General features: G+C 50.4%; 1 protein-coding gene across 2 annotated transcripts in view; it reads left to right on the top strand.

The window, feature by feature from the left end:
* MARK4 (microtubule affinity regulating kinase 4) overlaps positions 1-13,068 on the top strand; it is a 28,577-nt gene extending 15,509 nt beyond the window's left edge. Inside the window, exons 11-18 of one of the 2 annotated variants that reach the window (XM_006208571.4) lie at positions 1,140-1,249; positions 1,357-1,516; positions 3,934-4,151; positions 6,277-6,380; positions 8,599-8,877; positions 9,041-9,120; positions 10,106-10,150; positions 11,765-12,079. In XM_006208571.4, the coding sequence (XP_006208633.1) occupies positions 1,140-1,249; positions 1,357-1,516; positions 3,934-4,151; positions 6,277-6,380; positions 8,599-8,877; positions 9,041-9,120; positions 10,106-10,150; positions 11,765-11,829 (1,061 nt within the window). In that variant the 3' untranslated portion in view covers positions 11,830-12,079. Of the gene's footprint in view, positions 1-1,139; positions 1,250-1,356; positions 1,517-3,933; positions 4,152-6,276; positions 6,381-8,598; positions 8,878-9,040; positions 9,121-10,105; positions 10,151-11,764 lie in introns of both variants that reach the window. The other variant, XM_072966855.1, reaches the window with a different exon arrangement.

The following is a 13,068-nucleotide window of genomic DNA, read 5'->3' as shown; positions in this document are numbered from 1 at the left end:
GCAAGGCAATTAGGGAGAGCAGAGAAATCTGGGTTCCAGTCCCTGCCCTGCTACTTTCTAGCTGTGTGGCTCTGAGCAAGTGGCTTCCCCTCTCTGTGTTTCTGTTTCCTCATCTGTAAAATGGGATAATCATAGAGCCTCATAGATTTGTTATGAATGTAAATAAATGCATTTATGTAAAGCACTTTCATGAGGCGTGTAATAAGTGCTGTTGTGTGTTAGCTTTGATTGTTAAGACATGAGAAATCACAGATCGCTTCCGTTAGAGCTTGGGCAAAGCCATCAGTAATCTGCATGTTTGAGGGAAACTCCCACCTTGGCACGTGCCTCACCCACCACCTCCTTAATCCTAATCCCTTCAGCCTGGAGCCCTCAAACCCTTGACCCCTAAAGCCTTAGCCCTGGAAGAGCCCCTCCGGAACCACCCAGTAACCTTCATTCTGCAGCTGAGGAAACTGGGGCCACCATCAGATCTGGCTGTGTTCATCAGGACTTTACGGTTGCAAGTAACAGAAACCAAAGCCATTCTGGCTTAAGCCAGATAATAATAATAGGTTGAACCATATGAAATTGCCATTTTCATAGCTCAAAAACTGTCAGCACCAGCAACTTCATGCGGTTTAACCTAAAAGTGAAGTCATTCATTCACATAGCTAAAAAGGCCGGGGTGTGCCAGCCTTCAGGGACAGCTGGATCCTGGTGCTCAGAGGCAGCTGTTGGGGGATATTCTCGGTGGTGACTTCTTTCCCAGGCAGCTCTTCCCCCTAGGAGCAAGCTGGCAACAGCACATCCCAGTGGCCTGGATGCCGCGGTAGGAAGAGAACCACTTTCCTAATGTTCCAGTAGAAACCCCAGGGTGGTGCTCATTGATTATCCCTGATCCAATCAGTTTGACCTTGGGGATGGAACACTCTGGCCAGACCTGGGTTATATGCCTGCCCTTGGGGCTTGGAGCAGGCAGGAGTCCACCAGGTGATTTGAGTGGGGAAGCAATGTTCTTCCCAGGAAAGTTAGGGTGCTCTGGCAGACAGGGATGGATACTAGACAGGCGAAAGAGCAAGTGTTGCCATGTGATGCAGAAACAGGTGGAAGGGAAGGATCTGGGGAGACTGAACCTCCTCTCCATCCCCCTCTCCCAGAGGTGATGGTGGGTATGGGCTACACACGGGAAGAAATCAAAGAGGCCTTGACCAGCCAGAAGTACAACGAAGTGACCGCCACCTACCTCCTGCTGGGCAGGAAGACTGAGGTGAGACGGCGTCGGGGACATCTGGGATGTGCGATGCTCAGGGTGGAGGGCCTTCTTGGGACAGAAGGGATAGGGGCTGAAGCTCCTCATCTGTCATCTTCTTGCAGGAGGGTGGGGACCGGGGCGCCCCAGGGCTGGCCCTGGCACGGGTGCGGGCGCCCAGCGACACTACCAATGGAACAAGCTCCAGCAAAGGCACCAGCCACAGCAAAGGGCAGCGGAGTTCCTCCTCCACCTACCACCGCCAGCGCAGGCATAGCGACTTCTGTGAGTATCAGCCCCACTCCCTCACATGCCATCCCTGGCCCTAAGGCCTCAGACTCGCCTTACATCAGGGTTTTCCAGCTGGCAAGCAACAAAAAACCTGCTCAAGCTCACTGTGGTGAAGGGAGGAATGTCTTATAAAGGTGTGGGGACATTGCATGGAACTTGGAAACAGCCAGGCTCAGGAAGGGATTAGAAACTGGAAAAGCAGACACTCTCTGTGTCTTATTTCTTCTCTGCTCATCTGGTTTTTCCTTTCTTTCTTATCTATCGCACGGTGTCTTTTCCCCAGTCTGTCAACTCGTTATAACTTGGTTTTAGAGACCAGCTCAAATAGTAGCTAAAATCTCTTTAGTCCACTTGATATCAGTGTCCAGTTGGGATTAATCTACTTGACTAGGACACAGGAGGACACTTTGTACAAAATGACTGCCAGGAACCTGCCCTTCAGCCTCTCCACATTTACTAGTGAAAAGGAGCTGGGCAGACACCTGATTATACCCCACATTCTACACCTGACAGATAGCTCATCCTCTGCATAAAAAGAATGGACCCACCACCACCACAGATGAGGCATGGGAACTTCCAAGAGGCCTCTCAGCTAACCTTCATCAAATGTTACTCCTCCCCACTATTTTTTTAAACAGCTTTATTGAGATAGAATTCATATATGTCAGACAGTTCACCCATTTGAAGGGTACAATTCTGTGGCGTTAGTATATTCAGAGTTGTGCATCCGTCACCACGATCAACTTTAGAGCAATGTCAATACCCTAGAAAAAACCCCACAACCCTTAGCCCTTGATCTCAACTCCCCCGTCCACTCCAACCCCCAACCCCTGACAACTATAAGTCTATTTTCTGTCTATAAATTTCCCTATTCTGGATATTCTGTGTCTGCTTTCTTTCGCTTAGGATAATGTTGTCGAGGTTGATCCACATTTTAGCGTGGATTGATACTTAATTTTTTATTGCCAAATATTCCACTGCGTGGATATACTGCATTTTGTTTATCAACTGATGGACATCTGAGTTGCTGCCGCCTTTGGCTATCCTGAATAACACTGCTGTGAACATTCATGTACAAGTTTTTGTGTGGATCTGTGTTTTCATTCTTCTTGGGCAAAGAACTAGGAGTGGGATTTCTGGGTCATCTGGTAACTCTGTTTAACAAGGGAGGAACTGCCAAGGTTCAGCCGGCTCAGCACCCGTCCTGGGCAGGAAATGCATGGTTCTGGATGGTCAAGCCGTTCCCCTCCGCTGGGTCTCCTTTCCCCACCTATAAAATAGCAAGATTGGCCCAGAAGGTCCCTACGAAGCTTGTGACTCCAGTATCCTGTGATTAGAACATGGTAACCTTTTAAAATCCCCTCATAGACACTTTCTGGGTTCCAGGGTCCTCGGGATGAAGGATGGGTGATGGTGTCCTGCATCCATCACTGTAGAGCTTGTTATGGTTCTGGGACTCTTAAGTATTAAGTTTCCTGAGGATTTAACACACAGAAGTTCTGACTGTCTGACGTTCTAGAACATGTTTAACCCCTTGGTTCTAAAACCGTAAATTCCCAAATGACACAATGCAACAGTTAGACTTAATTGATATTTTCAGGACATTACCATAATTCCCAAGATGTTCTAAGTGACCAGATTTGTTTTGTTTTGTTTTGTTTTTGAAACTAACACAGTCACATCCTTCAAAACTTGACTGCACAAAAAGAATAGATAGTAAAAAAGTCTTTGTTCTATATACCTCCCAGCTCCCAGTTCTCCTCGGAGCCGGCCACTTTGGCCAGTTTTACATGGATTCTTTTAGAGACGTTTTACTCATATTTAAATATTTAAAGAGACAGATGTGAAAAGAGGGAGAAAGAGAGAAAGAAGAAATGTACAACGATGTGTAAATACAATATTAATAGATTAATATACTGTAAAGACATATTCTCCTTTTTTAATAGAAGTAATAGCCTGTTGGCAACATTCCTTTTTAAACAAGTATAGATGAATAGATATAGATAGATATACGCTTCTCCCCTTTTTATGCATGTGATAACACACTGCAGACCTCATGCCTTGCCTTGCCTTTTCTACTTCACAGTCTGCTTAAAGACCATTCTACATTGGAACCTTCTTTATAACTGCGTGGTATTCCATTCTCTGGCAGTATCTTGACTTATTTAGTTGTACCCATGTTAAGGGGAATTTAGGCTACTCCCAATCTTTTGGCCTTAAAAAAAAGAAGGATGCAGTGAGTAACCTGTATGTGCGTCATGTCATTTATGTGGAGCTTCTGGGTCAGTATATATGTGTCACTTTGACAGAATTTGTCAGAATGGCCTACGCAGAGGTTGAAGCCTATGTGAAGAATTCTAAGGTTCCAGAGTAGGTCCTGGCTTTTCCTAACTGTCCTCTCCCTCCACCAGGTGGCCCATCCCCTGCACCCCTGCACCCCAAGCGCAGCCCGACCAGCACGGGGGAGACGGAGCTGAAGGAGGAGCGCCTGCCAGGCCGGAAGGCAAGCTGCAGTGCCGCAGGAAGTGGGAGCCGAGGGCTGCCCCCCTCCAGCCCCATGGTCAGCAGTGCCCACAACCCCAACAAGGCAGAGATCCCAGAGCGGCGGAAGGACAGCACGAGCACCCCTGTGAGTGCTGGGGCTGGGGGGCGGGGCCGGGGGTCCGACCGCTCATGGCCCAGCCTGCAGATGCCACCTAGGTCATGTTTTTCAGACTTTGCTGTTTCCCACCCTGTTCCTCAGACCATCACACAGGATTCCTTGTTGCATCTATCCAGTCATTCATTTGACAGGCGTTTATTTAGTGCTGTCTCTGCCTGAGCTTGTGCTTGATTCTAGTGTATAACTTAGCATTCAGTGTCAGAAAGAAGCAATCTGTGTGCTTTTGACAGGGAGGATTTAATACAGAGAATTAGGTGTGGTGCTAATAAAATTGTAGAAGGAGCCAGAAGAGCAGGCTGTAAGCATGACCTACAAGAATGACATATCGCCACAGCAGAACTGACCCACCCAGGGGGCTGCTACCTCTGAGGCTGCCTCTAGCCTGCTGAATTCATGAACACACAGTCAGGACTGCAGTACAAGATTCAGAAACTTCATCCTCCACCAGAAGAGCCTCTTGCTGCCCAGAGGTCTGAAACAGCAGCACTGATGCCCCGCTGAAGCGAAGACCTTTGTCTCTGTGTGAGCAGAAGTCAAAGGGGCAAAGAGGCAGCTGCCACCCCATTTCCACCTTCCAGATCTTCACGAGTGCAAAGAATGGCAGAACCCATTTATATCCAGGACATGAGCTGCAGAGGATTCTGGGGAATGTAGTATTTGGCTTTCTTGCTTCTGCAGCTCCCTAGAATGATATAATACAAGCTGAGGAACCAGAATATCCTTAGCATTAGGAGACAAAGGTGGTAGCAGGTTACAGGAAGGTGACCAGGTTGCCGAAGCCACATAGATCAGTGTTTGAGTTACACTGATGAGCTCTGTGACTTTGAGCAAGTAACTGCCCCTCCTGAGCTTCAGGATTCCACCCTATGAAATGAGCTTATCAAAGAACTTGGGTTGCTGGGAGGATTTTGTACAGTCTTGTACATAAAGTACGTTACGTGATGTCTGGCTCAGTAAGCACTCAATGAATGAGAGCTATTGTCACTTCACAATAAACCCACACTTTAAGGAACTAGGAAAGGAACAGCAAATTATACCCCATCCCCCCAAAAAAAGGAAAAGGAAGGAAATTATAAAGAGAAAAGATCAATAAAGGAGACACAGATGTGCACTAGAGAAAATCAGCAAAGCCAGCAGCTGATTCTTTGAAAAGATTAATACAATCAGTGAACCTCTCGCAAGGCTGATTAAGAAAAAAGACAGCAAACATGAATTACCACTATCAGAAATGAAAAAGAGAACTTTGTTCTAACATAAAAAGATAGTAAGGTGGTATTAGGAAGTTCTTCATGCCAATAAATCTGACAACTTGGACAAAGTGGACAAATGTCTTTACACACACAGTTAACCAAAACTGACACAGAAGAAACAGAAAACTTGAACAGTCTTAACACTTTTCCATAAAGAAAATTCCAGACCCAGATGGCCCTAAATGGGTAAAATCTTCCAAATTTTGAAGGAAGAAAGAATGCCAATCTTAGACTTCCAGAGGAAAGAAAGGGGCATATTTAATGAGGCAACAGAATCCTGTTGAGTTACTCCTATCCTCAGAGAGCTCACAGTGCGGTGCAGGGTGTAGACGTGTCTGTGGACAGATGTGGTCAGTACAGAGTGACCAGGGCTGCATCAGGGAGCCCAGAGGAGGCACTTGACTCAGCCTAGGGCCAGGGTGGGGATATATTATGAACTGACACCTGAAAGATACCTACGATACCCAAGCAGATGAGACAGCCTGTGCAAAGGCCTTTAAGAGAAAAGACAGTGTGGCATGAATAAGTGTGTTTAAAAGTTTGACGTGGCTGGAGGTCGGGGAGAGCTGGGAGAGGAGAGGTGGGCAAGGCTGCCCCCTGGGAACTTTCGCTGACTTTCTCTCCTCCTAGCGCCAAGGCTTCCTGTGCCTCTCAGCCTGGATCGCTGGGACGGCCCACTAACCTTTCATCTCTTTAGCCAAAGTAAACCATCACCTACTCACTTTCGGGTCACACACAGACCCCTGCCTCATTCCAAACAAGGGAGGCTGGAGAGGGTAAAACGGAGGAGTTAAGGGGTTTCCTGTGCCCCCTCACTCCCCTCCTGGCCTTTTCTTTTACAGAACAGCCTCCCTCCCAGCATGATGACCCGCAGAAACACCTACGTTTGCACAGAACGCCCAGGGGCTGAGCGCCCATCCCTTTTGCCAAATGGCAAAGAAAACAGGTATAGAGGGAGGGCAGCAATGGGGAGGGAGAAGTGGGGTGTAGGTGAGCAGGGCCCCCCTGAATCTAAGACGATAGATGTGGGGAGGGCGTTTCCCTGGGGACTGAGGAGTCTGTGTGTCTGCCCTTCCCTTGGCGGACTCTACCCATGTTCCCCCACCCCAGACCCCCCTGTAAAGCCTCCCCGCTTAATTAACTAGTCATGAGCACCAGGAAAGCAGTCTGCCCCATTCTCTGCCTACGAGTCTTGGGAACCTGAGTTGATTTTTTTTTTTGAATGATCCATTTTTAGAACTTGAGAGAAGCCCCAGAATGTCACAGCTTCAACATCCTCTGGTTGGCTGGGTTTCAAACCGATTTGCCTGAGTCTGTTCGGTCTCTTTCAGCTGGCAAGTGAGGGAAACCAGTGCAGACTGGCTGGAGCATAAAAAGGGAAGGAATTGGTTCCCATCACAGTTCAAGTCCAGGAGTGGGGCAGGCTTCAGGGTAATGACCCTCCCGCCCACCAGGAGGACTGTAGGGCATGACACCGAGGTGCACTCTGGGAAGCACCTGATAAATGGATGCGGGTGTTACTCTTGGTGGAGTTGGGTAATGGAATGGTTGAGACCAGTGATTCTGTGTCTCCTCAGCTCTTGAGTTTGCATCTTGCCTGACACTGCTTGCAGAGTGACCTTCAGCAAGTGTCTGAGCCTCTGTTTCCTCCTGTGTAAGATGGGGTTGATGTTCTCTGCCTCCAGACCCCATTAGAGGGATCCAGTGGAGATCAAATGTGTCCTGTGCCTGGCACAGAGTCTGAGACACAGTGGGCATTCAATAAGCAAGAACTTTTTTGTGGTTATTAAATTAAAAAAAAGTAATAGCTAACTCTTATCAAGAGATAACCGCAAAGCACTTCTGTTAGTATGGTAGCTGGTTGAATCCCCCTAACAATTCTATGAGGTCGATCCTAGTATCTCCATTTTACAGCTGAGGAAATGAGGCACAGAGAAGTTAAGTAATTTGTCCAAGGCTACACAGCTGGTAAGTCAAGGAGCAAAGATTCCAGACTGACTGCTGTACGTGTAACCACTGTAATATATGGCCTCCTATGTATTCTGGCCAAGAGACAGTGTATAGTCAGTGTATAGATCCACTGCTGCAATGAAGGGACCCCCAGAGTGCAGTGGATGAGATGGAGATTTAGTCCTCTATGATGTAACTAGCAAGAGGTAGGAGGCAAGTTCTTCCAAGGATTCAGGTTGATTCTGCCCATCCTAACATGAGGCTGCAGCTCCTGATCTGAGGCCACTGCTCCAGTTTCTACCATTTCCCAACCAGCAAGAAGAGTGGAAAGAAAGTGGAGTGCAAACTGCATTCTTTTTTAGAGGCATGACCCAGAAATGGTACAAAACACTTCTGCTCATATCTCATTGGCCAGAGCACAGTCACATGACCACCTCCTAGCTGCAAAGGAGGCTGGGAAATGTAGTCTCTGACTCAGCAGCCATGTGCAATTCTCATACTCTAAGGGGTTTGGTTACTAAATGTCAAACAAGGAGGATGGATTCTGGGGGAGAGGTAGTAGCATCTGTCAGTCCTTGTTTAAGATCTAGGCTCGTCCTGGGGTCCCTGGAAGGATAGAAATTGGAAATCTGACTTGTGCTACCAGGACTGGGAGGGTCAGAGGGGGTGGAGGAGGGTCCTGGGATAGTAGAGCCACCTCTGCCAACACGGCATCTTGAGAGAGTTAGGAAGAGGGTTCCTTCCACTTTATTTTCACCTATTGAAAAATTTTTATAATGAGTGTAGGTCCCTTTGATGTTCACATCTGTTCCTTTCCCGTGTTTGAATAATGAAAGTTCAGAGAGCCAAGTGTTTGCACAGTTGGTTTCGTTCCTGAGGCTCGGATGGCGAGGGATTCATCCAAAAATACACCTGAATCTATTCAATTGCTGAGTTTGGAGCAAAGAGAGCTGGGATAGGGGACAGTTTGGAGGAGGTAGAGTTTGAAGAAAGGACGGTTTGAAGGAAGGATGACTTAGGAGGGGGGAAGAGTCAGTAAAATACTACTAGGGTTGTATAGTACACAGCCTGCGCAACTGTACACGGCAGCCTTGTCTCTGAGCTCCAGGTTGGTTGAGGTTTCTGATCTCAGGACAGAGCAGTGAAGAATCAGAGGGATGGGGGACTTGGCCTGCCTCAAGGCCCCACCCTGACTTGTACCTCTCTGCCCACAGCTCGGGTGCCCCACGGGTGCCCCCCGCCTCCCCCTCCAGTCACAGCCTGGCTCCCCCATCGGGGGAGCGGAGCCGCCTGGCACGTGGCTCCACCATCCGCAGCACCTTCCACGGTGGCCAGGTCCGAGACAGGCGGGCAGGGGGCGGGGGAGGTGGGGGCGTGCAGAATGGACCCCCTGCCTCTCCCACACTGGCCCATGAGGCCACGCCCCTGCCCACTGGGCGGCCCCGCCCCACCACCAACCTCTTCACCAAGCTGACCTCTAAACTGACCCGAAGGTGAGCCTCACGGGTTGTGGGGGGTGGGGAGCAGGGTGAGGGGGGCTGATGGGGCCTAACCTGTCTTCTACTCTGCTCTGCTTCCTGTACCCCGACATCTCCTTCTCCTCCTCCTTCTCTCCTTCCTCCTCCGTCACCCTTCACCTCCCTCCTCACGCTGCAGGGTTACCCTCGATCCCTCTAAACGGCAGAACTCTAACCGCTGTGTTTCGGGCGCCTCTCTGCCCCAGGGATCCAAGATCAGTAAGTCCTGTCCACCCTCTGCTTTCACTGGCTCTGCCTCCCTGTCTGCATGTCTGACTTGTGTGCAGGTGTGGGGGACGGGGGTTCTGGGTGGGGGTTTTGGGAGTCGGGCAAGGAGTCTGTATGGGGGCTCTGGTTGTTCATTTATTCACTCAGTTAATAAACAATAGTCCGGCTGTTGGAGCCAGACCCTCAGGGTTCAGACCACCACTCTGCTGAGTGACCTGGAGCAGATGACTCAACCTCTCTGGGCCTCACTTTCCTCTTTGGTAAAGTGGGGATACTAATAACAGTACCTTCCTCACAGGGTCGTTGTGCAAACTAAGTGAGGTGCTACATGGACTGAGCTTAGAATATTGCCTTGGGAAATACTTTATAAATATTTGCTGTTATTACTATTCACTGAGTGTCTACTGTGTGCCTGGCACCATCTTGGACTCTGGAGTACAATGAACAAATTGGATAAAATCCCTGCCCAGGCAGAGCCGACATTCTAGTAGGGGACCCAGAAAGAAATAACAAAGAAGTAAAATATATAGACTGTCAGGTAGTGGCAAGTTCTAAGGAGAAAAATAGAGCAGGGAAGGGGGGCCAGGGGAGTGGGGAAGGGAGGGTGCAGTTTTAAATGGGGCAGGCCTCACTCGCTCAGGCGTCATTTGAGCACAGCATGAAGGAGGGGTGTGTGCGTGTGTCTGTCTATCTCCTTCTTTATGTAGGTGTGTGTCTCTGCCCACCCCCACCCTCTCTTTTGATTTCCAAATTCTTCAGTATCTTTCCTCCAATCTGCACTAACCATTTCAGAATGGGCTCCTCTTCTGGGCATAGAGAGGGAAATCAAATCCTTACTCCCAGCCCTCTCCAGCCCAGCTCCAGCCACAAGGGAGGGACTGGGGCTGAGGCAGGGACTGTCCAGAGTCCTAGAGGCAGTGGGTTGGGGGAGGGGGCTCCCTATGTCCAGATTAGACACTCTGCCCCCTTCCCCTAGGGTCGCAGACGAACCTGAGAGAATCGGGGGACCTGAGGTCTCAAGGTGAGTGCATTTGCTTACCCTGACTGCCCCACCAACCCCTCCCCTTTTTCCTGCCTCAGACCCCACTTGTGTAAGTACCTCTCCCCACCACCTACTCAGACCCTTAAATGGGGCCTGAGCCTCATCCCCAAGGTCAGCTTGCCGAAATGCACCTATGACCCTCCTTCCTCTGCTAGCTCCTGTTACCCACCCCTCATTGATTTCCTCTCATTTCCACCCCCATCCCTGAGCATCATCCCTTGACCATCTTAAACTTCAGCCTCTTCCATCTATAACTGACTCCTCTCCTTGTTGTCACCATATCTCCTTTCCCCTCTCATCCAATGAGGCACAATGATTACTGACAGCTCTGGGCCAGTGGATGGCAGACGTGATCTGTACAGCCCCAGATGATAACTAGTTTAGACTTATGAGGGCCAGATAATTCATCACACCTATTTAAGTCTACCATTGTAGCACAAAAGCAGCCACATTCAATTAAAAAAACAAGTGGGTGTGGCTGTGTTCCAATAAAACTATTTGCAAAATCAGGCATCATACTTTGCCAAGTTTGCTTTAGTTTGACACAATGCCAGCATAGAGACCTCAGTGGAAATAAAGAGCCTTCCTAGCAGTTCTAACAGTCCCAGGACTGAATCTCATTGGCTGGAACTGGGTCACAGTCCATCCCTAAACCAGTGCCTGTGGCCAGAGGGGTCAAGTACTCTGATTGGTCAGATCTGGTCAGATGCTCATCTTAGAACCAATTACAGTGGGGGGAGGATGCTCTTATTGCCCAGCTCTGAGTCATGTGTTCACCCTTGGAGCTGAGAGGCAGTCAGCCCCACCTAAACCTGAAAGACTAGATACACCCTGCTTCTCAAGGGGGACGCTCTTGGTACTTGAAGAGGTCAACTTCTTTGTTAGGCAAGGCACTCTCACACACTGCAGAATACATATCAATCCTGCACCTCCTGAACCTAATAAATGCCAGCAGCGCTCCCATCCCAAGACATTGTAAAAATCAGAAAGCCCCCAGCAATTTCCAAATATCCCTTGGGGGACAGTACTGCTCCTAGGTGGGAACGTTTAGTCTAGAGTGAGGAGGGCTGGTCCTCCAAAGGAAAGGTGACTATTACTGGAAGAAGGATATATTAGGAAACAAGCTGAGCTGCTATAGCAAAGAGACCCCAAAATATAGACAGAAATAAATTTCTTTTCTTCGCTCACACAAACCGTATGTGCAGGGCAGGCTGGCAGGGCCGCTCTGTCCCATGAGGTCATTCCGGTGCCCGGGGCCCTTTCATCCCCATCGCTGGAGCCCTGTCGTTTTCACAGTCGGGCGGGCTCATGCTGCAGCCTTACGGGTGGGGCATCCACTTTGCTTTCGAAGGAGGTGATGTGGGGTTGCGCTCGTCACTTCCACACACATCCGGGAATCTGGAGACAAGACCACACCTGGCTGCAGGGGAGGCTGGGGAATGTAGTCTCCAGCTGGGCAGCTGTATGTACAGCTGAAACTGTCGCTGGGGTAGAGGAGGTTTCGAGGGGACATCAAGGAGTCTGTCCCAAAGTTGGAACAGTAGGAGACCTTCGTCTCTCCCATCTTTAACCCCTAATATCTTCCCACTTCAGTGGCCATCTACCTTGGGATCAAACGGAAACCGCCCCCCGGCTGCTCCGATTCCCCTGGAGTGTGAAGCTGACCAGCTCGCGCCCGCCCGAGGCCCTGATGGCAGCTCTGCGCCAGGCCACCGCGGCCGCCCGCTGCCGCTGCCGCCAGCCACAGCCGTTCCTGCTGGCCTGCCTGCACGGGGGTGCGGGCGGGCCCGAGCCCCTGTCCCACTTCGAAGTGGAGGTCTGCCAGCTGCCCCGGCCGGGCCTGCGCGGAGTTCTCTTCCGCCGCGTGGCAGGCACTGCCCTGGCCTTCCGCACCCTGGTCACCCGCATCTCCAATGACCTCGAGCTCTGAGTTGCCACGGCCCCGGGTCCCCTCCTCTTCCTTGTCCCCTTCGCTTTGTCAGGAGGGAAATGGTCAAGGAAGGGATTCTCCCTTTGCCATCACCTCGGTTTCCCCGGAATCAATTTGGGGGCAGAGATTGTCCCCTCTGCTGTCCTCCGGGGCCGCTGGGCAGGAGAGAAGAGCGAAGGGGCTTAGCAGGGGGAGCTGGCACCTTCCTGGAGCCTCCAGCTAGTCCTGTCCCCACCTCGCCCTGCCGTGGGGCACCTGAGGAAACTTTGGGGACAGGGCGGGGACAGAAAGGGAAACAGGATACTCTTCCATTCTTCCCAAGAGTTCAAGAATTAGGCCTTGGGCAGGGGCAGGGGAGTTGCTGAGCCTAAAGACTGGAGAATTGAGGGGGTGCTTGGAGTGGGGGTCAGAGAGGCAGATTCCTTCCCCTCCTGCTCCCCTGATGCTCGGACCCCCCCCATTCCTGCCCCAGGCTGGCGCGGGGCACTTTGTACAAATCCTTGTAAATACCCTCACCTCCTCCCCTCTGCAGAGATCTCTTGAGGAGCTGCCGCTCTCACCTCTGGTTTTTAAGTTATTACACCCCCACCCTCCTCCTGTCAGCCCCTCACCTGCAGCCTGTTGCCCAATAAACTTAGGAGAGTCCCCCCTCCCCCACGCTGACCCTGGGGTTTTCCTTCCCTGCCCTCACCTGCAAGTGAGATGAAGAGGAGGTGTGTGACTCTAGGCCAGTGGCTTCACCTTTCTGAGCCTCGGTTTTCTCATTTGCAGAATGGGAGTCGTGGGGGTATGAGGGTCCAGGATGATTGTGGAAGAGGGCAGGACGGAACTTGGCCTCATCCACGAGGCTCAGTTCCGCTATCGGACCCCTGTTCATCCACTCACATACCCACCACATGTTATACTGGACTCTAAGCCACTTCTTACTCCAGTAGTACATTTATTCAATAAACAGTCATTGACCGGT

Source organism: Vicugna pacos, chromosome 9, assembly GCF_048564905.1.
Source record: "Vicugna pacos chromosome 9, VicPac4, whole genome shotgun sequence".
Lineage (NCBI taxonomy): Eukaryota > Metazoa > Chordata > Mammalia > Artiodactyla > Camelidae > Vicugna > Vicugna pacos.
The sequence above is the reverse complement of the archived record's forward strand: the minus strand, read 5'-3'. Positions and strand labels throughout refer to the sequence as shown.